At 45.0% G+C, this 16,224-nt stretch overlaps 1 protein-coding gene across 4 annotated transcripts; it reads right to left on the reverse strand.

Annotated features, from left to right (window-relative positions):
• Nucleotides 1–1,938: 1,938 nt before the first annotated feature.
• On the reverse strand, nt 1,939–16,025 carry ZNF26 (zinc finger protein 26). Of its 4 annotated transcripts, XM_071221856.1 has the most exons (6): nt 15,784–16,025; nt 15,568–15,620; nt 12,213–12,502; nt 11,668–11,794; nt 11,314–11,409; nt 1,939–7,928 (listed from the first exon to the last, which is right to left on the reverse strand). In XM_071221856.1, the coding sequence occupies exons 4-6, from the start codon at nt 11,765–11,767 to the stop codon at nt 6,577–6,579; spliced, it is 1,548 nt and encodes a 515-aa protein (XP_071077957.1). In that variant the 5' UTR covers nt 11,768–11,794; nt 12,213–12,502; nt 15,568–15,620; nt 15,784–16,025; the 3' UTR covers nt 1,939–6,576. The 4 variants fall into 4 exon arrangements, with proteins under 4 accessions (XP_071077957.1, XP_045056838.1, XP_053784670.1 ...); XM_045200903.2 differs by lacking the exon at nt 12,213–12,502 and having other exon boundaries at nt 11,668–11,776; nt 15,784–15,924; XM_024566569.4 differs by lacking the exon at nt 12,213–12,502 and having other exon boundaries at nt 1,940–7,928; nt 15,784–15,924.
• Between the last annotated feature and the right edge of the window lie 199 nt (nt 16,026–16,224).

Here is a 16,224-nt window from a genome sequence, read left to right on the forward strand (position 1 = left end):
AGATACAGGGTCTAGCACAAATAAAGCCCCCTCCTTATTACAAAATCTTTTATTACAAGATCATAAGTATGCAATTCTGTAACATAACAATATCACAATCAAGCGCACCATATGACATTTTAGGTGAAATGTTCAAATTAAAACTATAAAGTTATTACGATGATATTATTACCCTTCCAACCACACTCAAGTAGGCCTTACTTCTGCCAGACCCTGTATATCAGATTTGACCCAAGAAATGAGAAAACCTAATCAAGGATAAAAAGGAAGACAACTTCAGAGATTCTCTGTCAAAAAGCATCAGTCATGAGTTTCTGGTGATTTTTTTCAAGCATCCAGTGATCAGAGAATTCTTATGTTTACATAGTTCTACAGGAATTAGAAGAAAGTTTTTTCTATTTATTAAATAGCATGGGACACCAAAATTAATAAATGTTATGACTTGGAAGCTTAGACAAAACAATTATGACTATCCATGAAAAATACTGAAGAATTATTAACAGAGAAGCGGGCAATGCCTAACTGAAATATACTGCAACTAAGTGGGTTCTATTCTAGATATACAGAGATGATCAGGCTGCCCATTAACATTACCTTAACAATAAGTCAAAGGAAAAATATAATCACCTTAATAAGATGAAAAGTTTTAATTTAAAAGCACATTCCAGGGTTTTTTTTAAATAAATTACAATATAAAAATTTGCCACTTTAAAAATATTAAGAAAACATAGAGACTTTAACGATAAAGCCTGTGTGCTGCCTAATAGTGGAACATTAGAAATTAGGAAGATGGTGTAGGTACCCAAAATCAAAATTTTAAAAATTGGAATAATATTTTGAAATAGAGAACATACAAATAATGTGTTTCCATGATGACTGCTGAAGTATACACATTTCTACATGATTTGGGGTTCATTCCATAAATTGTCAATTCTCATTTGCTTATTTTTCTATTGGATTTATCCTTTTCTACTAGTTTCATGGATTTGAATGGATATTGTTTACTAATCCTCAATATGCAATATGTTTTAATTTTTTTGTCTAATCCTTGTCTCTCAACTTTGTTTATAAAGTTGTTGGTCTCTTAGATTTTAGTTTTGACATTACAAAATTTATCTAGCTTTTCCTTCATGATTTCCATGTGTCTTAAGACATCTTTCTCTGTCCTGATATCATAAAATATTTCCTTGTATTATCTCCTCAGAGTTTCAGCAGGTAGCTCTGACATTTATGTTTCAGTCTCTCTGGAGTTGTGTGTATTCATATAGCGTGAGATACTGATCTCATTTCATTTTGTTTCCACATGGGAAGCTACTTTCCTAATCCCTAGTGTATTAGTTTGCTAAAGCTGCCATAACAAAATAACCCAGACTGGGCAGGGTAAAAAACAGAAATTTTTGTCACAATTCTGGAGACTGGAAATTGGGATCAAGGTATTGACAGGTATGGTTTCTTCTGAGGCCTCTCTCTTTGCTGTGCAGGTGGCTCTCTTCTCCCTGGTCTGCACAGGGTCATCTCTCTGTGCCTATGTCTTCATTTTGGGTTTCAGCCATCCAGATGACCTTATTTTACCTTAATTACCTCTTAAAAGCCCCTGTCTCCAAATACAGTCACATCCTGACTGTGCTGGGTGTTAGGACTTGAACATGTGAATTTGGAGGGAAGATGCAATCAGCCCATAATACTAAGCATCAAATAGCCCATGCTTTCTTCAATATTTGTGAATTAATTTTGTTATATGTTCAAGAGTACTTTATAGAATCCTTTCTGTTCCATTGGCCTATTAGTCTATCAATGTATAGATGACATAGTTTTATTATTGTAGCATAATAAATTACCTCTTATATCTAGAAGTGAAAATTCCTGTAATTGTTGTGCTTGTTGATTGTTGTGTTAGATACTGTGAGACCTGGAAACTTTCCTGTAAATAGCAGAATCTGATGGTCACTTTTCCGAAAAAGTATTCTTTCATTTTTTTATTGGAATTGTATTATATTTTGTATGAGATATTTTTATTATATTGACTCTACTCCAATATCTTTCAATTATCTTTTCAGTTCTTTTATGAATTTCATTAGCATTTTATCATTTTATTCATAGATTCTTGGTTTATGTAAGTTTTAAAAAGATTTATTCCCGGATCTCATTTTAAATTCAACATTGTATCAGGTGTATTCCTAAGTAGTTTATTATGCCTATGATATCCAGTGGCCTCGTTAAATTCATTTTTTCTTTTATTTAGAAATGATTTCATACTACTGAAAAGAAAAAAATAGTACAGAATTACAGAAGTTACAGAGTACTAAAGAATTCCTAAATACTTTTTACCTGTCCTTGCCAAATGTTAACATTTTACCAAGTCTGCTTTCTTTATAGAATAACATATTTTTCTTGTAAGGTAGGATCATGATTTGCAGACATAATTCCTCTACATTCCTCAACACCTCAGTGCGTTAAGTCCAACACAGTCATCCCATAATCTAATCACAGGAAAATGATCAAACTGAAGAATTAACATAAGTGCAGTACTGCTATCTAATACCCAGAACTTATTCAAATTCCAACAAATATCCTGATGTGTCAGAAACAAAATTTGGGTTCAGCATCCAACGTCATGAATCTTCAGTCCCAGGGCACCGGGGCGGCCTTTCAGACTTCATCTCGTGACCTCAGCGCTGGCTTTGGGAGTGACGAAGAGCCCTCACCTTGTTTGGTAGACACTGACTTACGATTTAGGTTCAGGTGAAGCATTTGGGCAGGACTACTACAGAAGTGGTGTTTGTTCTCAGAGAATCGTATCAAGTTTCATAAATTAGTTTGTACCAATAATGGCAATATTAATTTTGATGGTTAAATTAAGGTGATAAATGCCCTATTTCTCCTTGGTGAAGTTATTTTTCCAATTGTAATTAATAAGTATTTTGTGGGCAGATGTTTTGAGACTAATGAAATATTCTCTCATAGACACTGTCACCCACCTAAATTTAGCATTCATGGATGAGTCTTGCTTTTCATTTGGTATTTATTGTTATATTTTACTGTAAGGAAGAGTCTTCCCTTCTCCCCTACTTGTCTATACACTTGTTTATGTCAATAGGGATACATGGATCCTCATCTTATTCTTTGGGTTATAACCTGTTATATTTATTTGGATGCTCAAAATGTCCCAAATTTGGCCTCTGCTTTCAAGCTGATTGCAGTTTCCTTTTGACAAAACCTCAGTGTTAAATTCTGCAGCTTGTTCTATGGCCCAGCATTTGGCCCATACTGTGGAACATTCCTTGTGCACTTGAGAATGTAAACTCCCATGCATTGGGGTGGAGGGCTCCACACACGTCTGTTAGGTCTCATTGGGTTTGTTCAAGTTGTCTATTTCCTCATTGACTGCTATGGGTTAACTGTGTCCCCCCAACGGACATGTGAGAGTCCTAGCCCCCACACCTCAATGTGACCCTCCTTTCACAAAGGATGTTTAAAGCACTTAGCATGTTAACATGAAGTCATTAGGTGGGTCCTAAACCAATATGACTGGTGTTCTTATAAAAAGGAGAAATTTTGATGAGAAAGAGAAAACGATGTAAAGAGACAAAGAGAGAAGATGGGTATCTACAAGCCAAACAGATGCCTGGAAGACTCTTCCCTCACCATCCCCAGAAGGAGACAACCCTCCTGGTACCCAATTTCAGACTTCGAGCCTCCAGAACTGAGACTTTAGGCAAACACTCACTTTGTAGCACTTTGTCCCAGCAGCCCTAGTAAGTGAATAAAGACTCTGGTACTGGAAAACGGGGCACTTCTATAGCCAATGCCTAAAAACGTGGATGTGGCTTTGGAGTTAGCAGCAGAAGATAGTGTTTAGAGGTGATTGAGAGAAAAAGCCCAGACTGCCTTGAGAAGACTCGGCAGAAATACTAATGTTGGAGGTCTTTTGGTAAGGTGTCGGAAAAAAATGAGTGACATGTTATTGGAGATTGGAGAAAAAAGGGGATTTTTGGAATAAGTGGGAAAGAACTTGACTGACTTGTGTTCTGTTTTGTGAAAAGTAGAACTTCCAGGTAGTGAACTGGGATATTTAGCTGAAGAGATTTCCAAGCGCTCTGTGGCTGAATGTTCTGTCCACCAAGCCCATAGCGGATATGGGTGGGGATACTGTTCCCTCATCCCTGCCTGGTAGGCCAGCTCTCTGCCACTGAAAACAGCTTCATCTTCTGGAGCCCAGGGGGTGGTCCTGCTCTCAGAGTCATTCTCCACTTTTCTTTAAGGTCAACCTATGTTTAAAGCTAGATCCCTCTATCAGCTTGTTTCCTGTGCGTAGAATCTCAAAAGTCCAACAACTTCCTTCGTTTCAACCCTTCTCTGTCCTCGTCAGTCCAAGTTGGTAGAATTTCTGCTGAGATATCTGATTGGATTCACAAGTCACACACCTACTATATTTAACAGCTGTCCTGCCACATCCTTGGTGTCCTCGCCACAGCATGCTTTCCCATTTTTAGTAATATGGATAAACTGTCTTCGAAATCTTTAGGATCTAATTCCTTTATGCTTAATTCATTCATCAGTTTATCTCTGTCCTCTTGCATCTTGCCATTAGCAGCAAGCTGTTGTTGGTCTGTGTGCCCAGATGAAGAGCACACAGTCCGAAGTGCATCAGAGCTTGCTGGCTGTTCTCAGATTCCTCTCAGATATCTGTGCCTCAATTATTAGTTGACTGTTTCTAGGCCTATGCAAGTTTGAGGTGGATGACCTTTTTAACTCAGCAAGCCAAATATATATCTGGCTGTCACCATCTCAACACTATAGCTGTGAGCAAGCAATTGTTTCAGCAATTTCACAGTGAGGTGCAGAGTTTAACGCTCTGCTTTGAGGAGAGACTTCAGGGCTTCAAACCTGTCACTGTTGAACTTAAGGGCCAACGCATCTCCAGTCCCAGATTTCCTCATTAATGTAAAACTCTTCCATGGCAATAGTTCCTCAGAGTTCCCAGAATCTCCTCAGGGGCCACAAGATTGCTGGTGTACACAAACAAGAACATCATTTCATACTATGAGCTCAAAAGTTTCTGCCTTGGAACTTAATCAAGAATCTGAAAGATTTTCTTCATTTCAGGAAAAAAACCTAGCCACAAACTGCACTTGTCTCTACCATTTTGTTACCTACACACTGCTTAGGGGTAACAAGTTTATAAACTAAAGCCCTGCAGTTACAAAAAACTCCTCCTTAATTTGAGCAAGAAAAAAAAAAACACTTTTATTAAAAAGTTATAAGGAAGCACCCATAAAGCCAGAAAACCAGGTTCCAAAAGGGAGCATACCCAGAGTTGTTCTAGGACATCAGCAGAGCAGGAAGGAGCCAGTGGTCTCCACAGGGTTCTGAGACAAGAACATCTGAACTCCATTTCCCTTCTGGTTCACCTGAAACTGACTAGACTCCAGGTCCTGGAAGAGGCTCCCCTTCCCCAACAGTAGGTGCAATGCCCACCTGCAGCGAGTGGACAGGACACCCAGAAAGACATGATGACAACAGAGCTATTTCTCCAGAGAAAACTAGGGTGCTCATATGGATGCACAGGAATGGCTACTGGCCTGCTACAATGGGGGTGTCCAACCTGCAACCCACGGGACCCATGTGTTCCTGGATGGATATGAACACCGCCCAACACAAAATCGTAAATTTACCTAATATATCATGATTTTTTTGTGATTACGTATTGCAACGTATTTAATGTGTGGCCCAAGACAACTCTTCTTCTTCCAGTGTGGCCCAGAGACAGCAAAAGGTTGGACACCCCTGAAAATACCCTCGATGTGCCTCACGGTGAGCTCCCTCAAGCAGCCCTGTACTACCTGCCAGACCCACGTACGTAGACGCCTAAGTGACCTTGTATGGGGTTAGAACGATGTCCTTTCATTTATTAAGTCACATTATATTATTTATATTGCTAAGAAATAGACAATACTGATATCTAACATTTACTATGGAGAATATTGGGGAGGGTTCTGCAATCAAATATATGTATAACAAGTTACATTAAAAAATAACAAAACTTTAAAAAATGCTATTCAGTGTTGCTCAGGAAAGTCGCACTAAATATCCCTTAACCTGCAGAATGTTCCTTCTGTTTCCCTGATGTTTTATTTACATATCAAAATAAAAACCTTTATATTCCACCATGGAAAAGTCTAAGGTTTATAATTATTTCCTTCCCTCTAAAACAGAGCTTCAAATCTGGAACGTGACTCTCCATGTAACACATTTTCTATGGGAAAACGTGTTCCCAATTTATTAAATTTATAAAGTATTCTCAGAATGAATTCTCCAAATTAATGCCTCATGATGCCATTACATTCAATAGTTACTGCTCAGTTCCTTCCATTATTCTCACCTACAAAGCCTGTATATGACATTTCTAAAAGCTTTTGCACACTCATTGCAAATATGCTTGGTTTTTCTCCTACATTAACTTAATGTGTGTAGTTTTAGGGCTTCCTGCTTATATATCCTGTCTACATTATCATCTGAAGTCTCCTGAGGAGCAAGTTTTATTAGAATGATTCTAACATCTACTTCACTCTAACTTCACTTGTGAGTTTTTCTGTGTATGCGGAGCCCTGAATTCCAACAGAAGGTTTTCCCACATTCAGAACATTTCCATGGTTTCTCTCCTGTGTGGACTCTCTGATGTTCACTGAGAGATGATTTCTGGGTGAAGGCTTTCCCGCACTCACTGCATTTGAATGGTTTCTCTCCTGAGTGAGTTTTCTGGTGGATCTGAAGTGATGCCTTCCGAGGATAGGCTTTCTCACACTCACTGCACTCATAGGGCTTCTCTGTTGAGTGAGTTCTCTGATGTATGATGAGCTGTGACTTCCCACAAAAGGCTCTCTCACAGAAACTGCATTCGTAGGGTCTCTCTCCTGTGTGCGTCCTCCTGTGTATGACGAGGTATGACTTGCTGCTGAAGGCCTTCCCACAGTCGCCGCACCCGTAGGGCTTCTCTCCTGCGTGAGCTCTCAGGTGGGCAGTAAGCTGTTCCTTCCGACCGAAGGCCTTCCCACACTCACTGCACTGGTAAGGGTTATTTCCCGTGTGAATTCCCTGGTGGACAACGAGCTGTGTCTTCATGTTGAAGGCTTTCCCACAATCACTGCACTGATAGGGCTTCTCGCCTGTGTGCATTCTGACATGAACAAGCAGGTATGACTTACTCCTAAAGGCTTTCCCACACTCATCGCATTTATGGGGTTTCACTCCTGAGTGAGTTCTCTGGTGGACAATGAATGGCGACTTCAAGCTAAAGGCTTTCCCACATTCACTGCATTCATAGGGCTTCAGTCCCGTGTGACTTCTCTGGTGTAAAATGAGCTGGGACTTCCAGCTGTAGGCTTTCCCACACTCGCTGCAACCGTAAGGTTTCCCTCCTGTGTGAACTTCCTGGTGGACAATGAGCTGTGACCTGAAAGAGAAGACTTTCCCACACTCGCCGCAGGAATAGGGCTTCTCCCCTGTGTGCACTCTCTGATGAGCGTTGAGGTTTGACTTGGCGCTGAAGGCTCTCGCACACTTAGTGCACTCGTAAGGTCTCTCTCCTGTGTGAATTCTGAGATGTACAATGAGCTGTGACTTGCAACGAAAAGCTTTTCCACATTCACCACAGATACAGTTCTTTTCTACACTATGAGCTCTTTGACGCTTCAGCAAATAGGACTGTTCATACCCACGGACGTCATCAGGACTCTTTCTGAGACAGCTCCTGATTAAGCCTGAGTTCCGGGTCACACGTTTCCCGTGTGTGTCATACTCAGGGAACCTCTGTCTGGAAGAACCGTACGTTTTGCTCAGATGAAGTTTTCCAAATGCATTACACACATAGTTTCTCTCAACACTTTCAAGCACATCTTGATTTTTCTGGTACCATCCTTTCCAAACTTCTAGAAAGAAAAATATTTTTTAAATCATAACATGAACGTGATATGGAATGAAAGAGCTCTAGAGCTGCCACGTAACGAGTTTGGAAACAGGCCTCTGACGCCGGTTCAGAGACGCACTGGCCACACGCACCTGCACCGGAGAGCTCAGTGTGGAGGCGAGGGGACCGGATCCCACCAAACCACGTCCCGTTGTGGAAATGGGTAGTGAATTGGCAGTGATCAAAAGTGGTTTTCAATACAGACGTTTTAATAACGCCTAGATTTTAAACTTGAGAAACATGTGGTCCTGCTCTTTGAGATGAAAAACACTGGGGGAGAATCATATTTGGAGGAAGAATAAAGGACTTTGTTTTGCATCTTATTACATTTGAGATCTCAGTTAAATATCAAAGTGTAGACAGCAAACAGGCAGTCAGACCTATGTGCTCAGTGAAAAGTAGGTGTCCAGAGAGTATAAAAGGGATTCAGGACACGACAGATGAGCTCTCTGAGGGAGAAGGGACACCTGCACAGCCCTGGAGCAGATGACATTTAGAGCTGGACAGAGAGGCAGAGAGGACAGGAAGGTCCGTCTGTGAGGCCCAAACAGGAACACGATGCCGAGAGTGATGGCTGATCAGGCGGGGCCGAGGGAGCGGCAGCAGGTCTGGATCTGGACAGCTGCTCCCCTTACCACACAGCCACCACAGGGGCCTCCCGCAGCTCCCTTCCTGACCCCCTTCTCCCGACAGTGCTGGAACAGTTCAGTTACAGTTTGTGCCTGGAAGTGGGGCCACTGAACTCCAGGCTGAGGGGGAGGATACTGAGACCAGTAGCTAGAAGGGAGCACTTCTCAGGCCTAAAGACTATGCCTAGATAACAGTGGGTGTTGTTACTGGGTTAACAGAGTTAGACAGAAAACCAAGCAGAAGCCTGCTAAGTTTGAAGGGAACCCTAAGTCTGGTGTGATAACACCCTGTGATTCTTCAACCCTAAATGCCCCATAATGTGCACCAACAGAAGGGGGTTAATGAAACTGTGAGTAGCCCCCAGAGTTCATTCTCCCCAAACCTCATCTCACCCGTGGCCACGGAGGACTGTGGGTCTACCAGCAAGGAAGACCCTCTCAGAGTGAGGTGCCAGGAGCTGTGAAACTGGCTAACAAGGGAATTGTACCAATTATACCAAAAACATCTGCCCCACTCTTTTTCTAAGAGATGTGGTGAGCAGCGGACCAGTGACGGCTGTTGTCTCCCCTCCTCCCCATCTGGAAGGAGGGGCTTCTTGGCAATGCTCCGGTTCCTTCCCCATCACCGTGTTCATCTGGGATAGAGGATCTATCTACTACCTGCATGTCACCTCCTCGGTCCCTGACATCACCAAGCTTCTGAATTGTGCCACTGTGGAGGCGAGTCTTAGCTGTTGGATGGTGCCGCACACGTCCCGAGAGATCCTAGACTTGTAACTCAATTCAGGTCTAGGAAGAGAACATGTGCCCACTCCACTTTGGGGAAGGGATGGTTATCTTTCATGTAACATCGCCATTTGGGAAGATGTACAGTTGGAAAGGAGAGCACGTTGTGTGGAATATCCAGAGGTGGGACTCTGACACACCTGTCACTGTGTACCTGAAAGGCATCTCCCTCCTTCCGTGCCGCAGCCCTGACTGGTGAGGACATGGTGGAGGTGGTCTGGCTGGCAGAGGCAGGGCCCCGGCCTGACACCATGGTTGGTTTAGGCACTGGCATGGCAGCTGTGAGTTGCTATACATTGTTCAGGCTTCTGGGAAAGATTTCGGGCACCAATGAAAGGGATATTTTGGCAAGAAACAGGACTTATCCAGTGGTTCCTGCTGTGTCTTCATGTGATGCCTGTCACGAAGACACCCACCCAGCCATGCTGAAGAGAAAAGCTAACATGGGGGATGACGAAGGGGAGACAGCTGGAACCTTGATCCCGGATGTCCCCACACTTCTGAATTAAGACACTGTGGAGCTGCTGCCCTACAGCCACCAACTTGTCATTTGAGACTATAAATGTCTCAAATTTGTTGTGTGGTTCAATCAGGGGTTTAAGATCCTTGTTTATATTCTCAGACTTGTGATGAGACATTTACGAAAATAAATCCAGCACCAATAGCTAAGGAAAAGTGAGTTCTCAAATACAGCTAAGAAGCTGAAGTATGAGAGAATACTGATCTAGTCTGGGTGACAACTGAGGAGACAGGGACTACAAGGATATTTCAAAGGATAAGATACCAAGAGAAATGAAAGCAGTACCAGGATTAGCAAAGGAGAAAAAGACAGGGGCACCCAAGGTGAGCCCCAGAGCAGAACAGAAGAACAGTAGTACAAGCCCAGTGATCACAACAACAGGAAAACTGAGGGGGAACGCTGACTTCAGAAGAAGGTACTTCCTGCTCCACACACCAGGGATGAGGATGGAAAAGCACAGGGGAGCTCTCCTGCAAGCATGTCGCACCTGGGACTAGACTGCAGAAGGGAAAAGGACGAAAATGTCAATTTTGATATTACAACACCGAGAGAAATAAAAGCTTAAATTTTCAGAATGGAAAAGCTTTTCAATAGTTATAATATAGCCCTAGCTGGTATAGCTCAGTTGGTTAGAGCTTTGTCCCATAAACCAAAAGGCTGTGGGTTTGATTCTTGTTAGGGCACATGCCTAGGTTGTGGGTTCAGTCCCCGGTCAGGGTGTCTACAGGAGGCAACTGATCAAATGTTTCTCTCTCACACTGATTTAAAAAAAAACAATCAAAAAATAATAAAATAAAATAGTTATAAATATGGGACCAAACAGCCAAATTTGGGAAATAAACCGCTTTGGACAACTCAAATGGGAAAAGAAGCCAGTGGAGACCAGGTTAGGTTTCAGAATTGTCTTAAGAAAAGAAGCGCCCAAGAAAGTAACAGTTATAGTTTCAAAGTGATCAGCGAGAGGAGAGGAGGCAAGGGGATCTCCAAAGATGGTCGAGAGGAGGGAAGGAAGTACAAGGCTGTGGGTAAGGTCTCAGGGATGCGACGGTGATGGCAAAGGGGACAAGAGATATCAGGGAAGTGGAGGCATGAGTGACACCAGGGGAGAGGCTGCCGGCCGATAGGGCCCGTGACCATGGGGAGGAAGGCACAAAAACAAGGTGCCCGAAGGAAGGAAACCAACCCGGAAAACGCCCTTTGGGCAGAGCGCAGAGAGGGGGGCATGCCTACCTCTCCAAGCCAGGGGAGGAATGCCCAACCGTGGGTGAACGGCAGCCACTGCCTCCCCTGGGGAGCTCCCGGGCTCCCCCAGCAGCTCCAGGACTCCAGACAGGAGTTTTGATACACAAAGTGCCTGAGTGGCGCCCTGTGGCCTCCCACACCTCCCGTCTTCCGGGTCCCCACTCACCTACCTGCATAGCGCGGACGAGAAATTTTGGCATTTATTATCCATGGCTCTTCTCCTTGCTCCAACTTGAAAATTAAATCAGGTTTGGTACCGTGATACCCTGTTAATACAAAATCGCAAAGGATGTGGCCAAATTGCTAGGGACTAAGGGGTCAGGAGCTACAACATACAACTGCTCATTAACACTTGGGGAAAGATTATAATTATGAGGTGACAGCCAAAAAGGGAGGAACACCTGACCTCTAAAGTTCAAGCCCATAATCACCAAGTATTTCAGAGGTCCCAGGGCAGGTCAACAAAAGGAAAGGGACGGCAACTTCAGAGTCACAGTCGGGGCTAACAGAGAGCTGTTACTTACCCACAGATACCAGGTTGCGATAGTTTTCCAGTATCACGTCCCTGTACAGGTACTTCTGTGCAGAATCCAGTAACTGCCATTCTTCCCAGGTGAAGTCCATAGATATATCCTTGAATGACAATAATCCCTGTAATAACACACACCCCGTTCAAACGGGCACAGTTACATTAGGCGACGTGGAAAAGATGTGGCGGAATGGGACAGGAGAAATGTTCCTTCCCAGGTCGCTTCCTCTAGGTCAGCATTTATTTTGGGAGAGAACTACGGAAAAAAAAACCTTTGAGATTCTGTGTGCCAGATGCTTTTGGGGACTAAAGATTTCAGGATGAGTAAAACCCCCTTCTGCCCCCGAGAAGCTTGCGGTCTTGTACAGGGAAAAACATCTACACATGCAAACGGAACGAGGTGTTTCAAGTCTTTGACAAAAGCACAGCCGGGGTATATTTTGCACAGAGCTAGAGAACAATTCTCAATAAGGGAGCCAGACACATGGGAAGGTCTGACTTTCCAGAAGCATCTATCATCTTGCCAGCTACCCAGCCCACCTTGAGTCTCAGTGGGAGTGAGAGCCTGGAACTATAAAGTGTGCCAAGGCGGTGAATTCTTAGCCTTCTTCCAAGAAAGTGTGCGACCTGTAACTGAGGCCAACCAGGGCTCAAAGGGTGCTGGTGGAAGATGAAGGTCCTGGGCCGATGCGGGAGCAGTGGTTGGCTTCTGGGAGTCTTGTGAGGACAGGGAACAGAAGACGTCCTGGTGGAGGTGAGGCGGCATGTAGAGAGGGAAGAGTGTTGAGGACAGCAGACCAAGATGCTGCCCTTTGAGGAGTCTGGGAAGCCTGAGAAGTGAGAAACACAGCAAACGAGGGGCTGAAGACCCATGCAGAATCTGCCAGAGAAAAGTTCCCTGCAGTGGGCCACTGATGGAGAAGTGTCCCCATGGAGGAGAGCTCCCGTGGGAAGAAGGGATGGAGGAGACAGTGTCTCATATGCAGCCTAAGTGCCCACCAAGCCCTCTGGGAAATTCTGAACACAGTGCTGGAGCGCTCTTAAAAGGCAGATGAGAAGTGATGCCCAGAGGAGTCCTGCACTTGCTCCCCTGAACAGGCTCCCCCACCAACAGCACTGTCTGCAGGGAGAAGGACCTGCAGGGGAGAGACAGGAAGTGCAATTCCGCGGACAGCCACACAGGTGAGCAAGCGAGACCCGTGCACACCATGGACGTACAAGGCTCCATGCAACCCCTGTGGCTGGGCGCTGATAGCCAGATCACAGGAGCATCTCTCCTCTCATCACTGACCCTCCCACCCCAATCCAGGAGGAGCCCTCACAGGAGGGCAATAAGAAAATGAAGTGGGAATACAGTGATGAGCCTCCCGTCTCCCCTCTGCACTCTGAGAGGGGGAAGAAGTGGGGTTGGAATGAGAGTGTGAACTGGACTTTCCAACACCTGAAAGTAACTGACAGCCAAGTAAGACTGTCACCGGAACGTAGTGGGCTCTGCTGAGAGGACCACCAGGGCCCAGGGAAGAAGAGCCACCAGGGCGGTCTGAGGTTGTGATGGAGAAAATGAGGCTGCGACTTGTCTGTGTCCTCATGCAGTCCACCCAGGCCACGAATTACGCTGGCTACTTCATGCCGGAGGGAGGAGAAATGTGAAACCAGGCATAGAGATGTGACTACAGAAAAGCTAGGAGAAGATGCCACGACAGTGAATGCAGACCACAGTCGCTGACTCTGGGGACAGGATGGAAAGAGCAGGGTGCAGAGCAGAGAGTGGGGGTAAACCAGAAGGCTTATTTTACTTTAAGCCTTTTACTATTTTTGAAGTTCGATGTGAATAAAAATAAAATACAAAGAAACTATTTTAAAATGTAATTGGCCAAGCATTGTTTAATTGGTCATGACTATTATGACCAAGGCAGGACCCCTATTAAAAATTTATTAAGACATTTCTATACACTGGCTATGCTGCTGTAATGAGATATATATGCTACAAAAAATCACTACTATGCAAAATCTCACAGTAAAAACCATAGGGCTCATGGGAAAAACAGGACCTGTGTCAACAACACGTACAAAAAGAAAACCAGTAGGTGTTTTACATACATTGCATGGTTAGGAAACACATAAGTATGCTACAATAAATATGGCCCTTTACCTTGAAAAACACCTGATGTTTAGGTATCAGAGGGGCTGTAGCTTATTATAAAGTGGTAGGAAGAAGGTGGTCTGAAATCAGAAAGCTCACCTTTTCCCCTAAGATATCAATTACGTTGAAACAAATTGACATGTTTAAAGCAAACATGATAGCAGAACCGACTGTAGTTACAAGTTGATGTCAATGAATTTTAAAACTTAGAATGGGAAATTTTCTAGGAAAAGAAAACTAACCAAAATTGGCCCAGAAAGAATTAGGAAAGCCTGGTTGACTAGCCAATGATCATAAAACAAACTCCAGAAAGATAATGGTCTCACATTATACTCATTTTTAAAAAATATTTTACTTATTTATTTTCAGAGAGAGGTGAAGGGAGAGAGAAAGAGAGGGAGAGAAACATCAATGTGTTTGTTGGTTGCCTCTCTCCAGCCCCCAACTGGGGATCTGGCCCACAACCCAGAGGTGTGCCCTGACTGGGAATTGAACTGGTGATCTTTTGGTTCGCAGGCTGGCACTCAACCCACCGAGCTACACCAACCAGCTAGGGCTCACATTATATTTAGAAGTAAGTTCTCCCAATATCCAAGGAATAGAAAGTTCCCATCATATCTAATCTGATGTCGAGTCAGGAAATGATGCAGACAGCGCATCATACAAACTCACATAACCCCACAGACAATAGAAGACAAGGACAGCACAAACTGTAGTCTAACCTCATTTATTAACTGTGATCAATATTCCTATAGAAAACTACTCGTGAAATAAGGTGAATGCAAGAGAGGATCACGTGGTTCTGAAGGAGAAGAGGGAGGACCAGGAGGTTTTGGGGAAGAAGGAAGAGAAACATGCAGCTTTGCCGGAGTGAATAGTAGAGGACCATGTGGTTTGGGAGTGCTTCTTTTTGCCACGCGGCTTAGGCAGCTGGAGAGACTTTGCCGGGAAGACAAGGGGAGAAAGGACTCTTGCTGGTGGGCTGTGAGAAGGTGCCACATGGCTTTGGATTAACTGGAGATTGCGGCAGCCACACAATTGACTACAGGCAGTACATACTGAACACCTACAAAACTACCCCGGTCCCTGGATATGTCTTCTAACCGTGCTCCCATGGCTGGAACACACAGGCGTCCAACGCAGGTCAGGAGTTCATCCATCGCTATAAGGTCACCGCTCTCACCCACTCCGTCAGTCCAGATGGTCCACTGGACCTCTCTCCTCCTCCAAAACTCCTCTCCCTACCCATTAACTTGCCACTGTGCCCAATGTTCACTTTTGATTACCCTCCCTGCCAGACCACAGCTCCTCCAAAACAAGAAACATACATAACTTATGTTTGCACCTCCAACACCAGCCCCAGGTGCCAGCACACACAAAAAGACACTCAGTAAATAAGCATTTGAACAAACAACGACAAAGAAGAGAGTAACTTCCCTAAAGAATCCCTAAAGTACTGGATATGAAGACGACTTAGTCCTTGTGTGTGAAAAACAGGAAGTGGTAGCGGATCGTTTCGTAAGGACGCTCGTTTCCCTCGGAGTTCAGGGTCCCCAGCTGGCGATCACGTGTAACTGCCGAGGGAGAGGGCCTCGGACACGAAATGCTACAAGACAACGTCTCTGGAGATCCAGAGCCCGGGTGGGGTCGGGGGCAGCCCGTGAGTTCGGGCCCTGGCTGTGACCGTGCAGGGATGCAGGTGTCCGCGCTCGGCGCCGTCAGCTTTAAAAAGTAAGCAAGTCCTTAACTTACCCAACACGAAGCTGTCCGGATCCCGGTGGCCATTCCGCGGTGTTTCGTGCAGGCTGCCAGGGGCAGAACCAAACCGTAAGGGTCTCCCTGCCGCCTCCACCCTCGCCCACCCAGGAGAGACCTCGTACCCCATGGAAGGAGGGTCCGGGGCTGAGTCCCTAGCAGGGACGCGGCCTCCGAGCCTGGGCAGAGGAACGCGGAGAGAAGGGTCTGTACCGTTCCGCGGCCCTGACGCGGGAAGACCGAGGTCGGACGGACCACGGAGGGCTCGGATGGACAAGGTCCTGGTCTGCAACGCACGCTCCGAGCCGGGTTAACTCCGCGACGCCGCCAGCTTCGCAACCACAGACACTGAGAACGTCCTCTGCCCGCGCGTGTCCACTGACAGCACGCCAGATCCAGCACCGCTGGCTCGTACGGACAACAACGGCGGTGCGGCGCACGCGGAAGTACGTCAAGGGTCAGCGGCCAGAAGGGACTGTAAGGGAAGAAAACTACATCTCCCAGAAGCCTCTGCGGAGAGTCCAACTAACTGGAACGGCTTTCTGAAGGAGGCGTGAATGGAGAGAAGTGGGGAACCTCACAAAAAAGGCAGGCTGGCTGGCGGGCCTCCGCGAGAGCCTCCGGTCATCCGCGCGGGTTACCGCAATGCCCCAG

The sequence above is a fragment of the Desmodus rotundus genome, chromosome 7 (assembly GCF_022682495.2).
Source record: "Desmodus rotundus isolate HL8 chromosome 7, HLdesRot8A.1, whole genome shotgun sequence".
Lineage (NCBI taxonomy): Eukaryota > Metazoa > Chordata > Mammalia > Chiroptera > Phyllostomidae > Desmodus > Desmodus rotundus.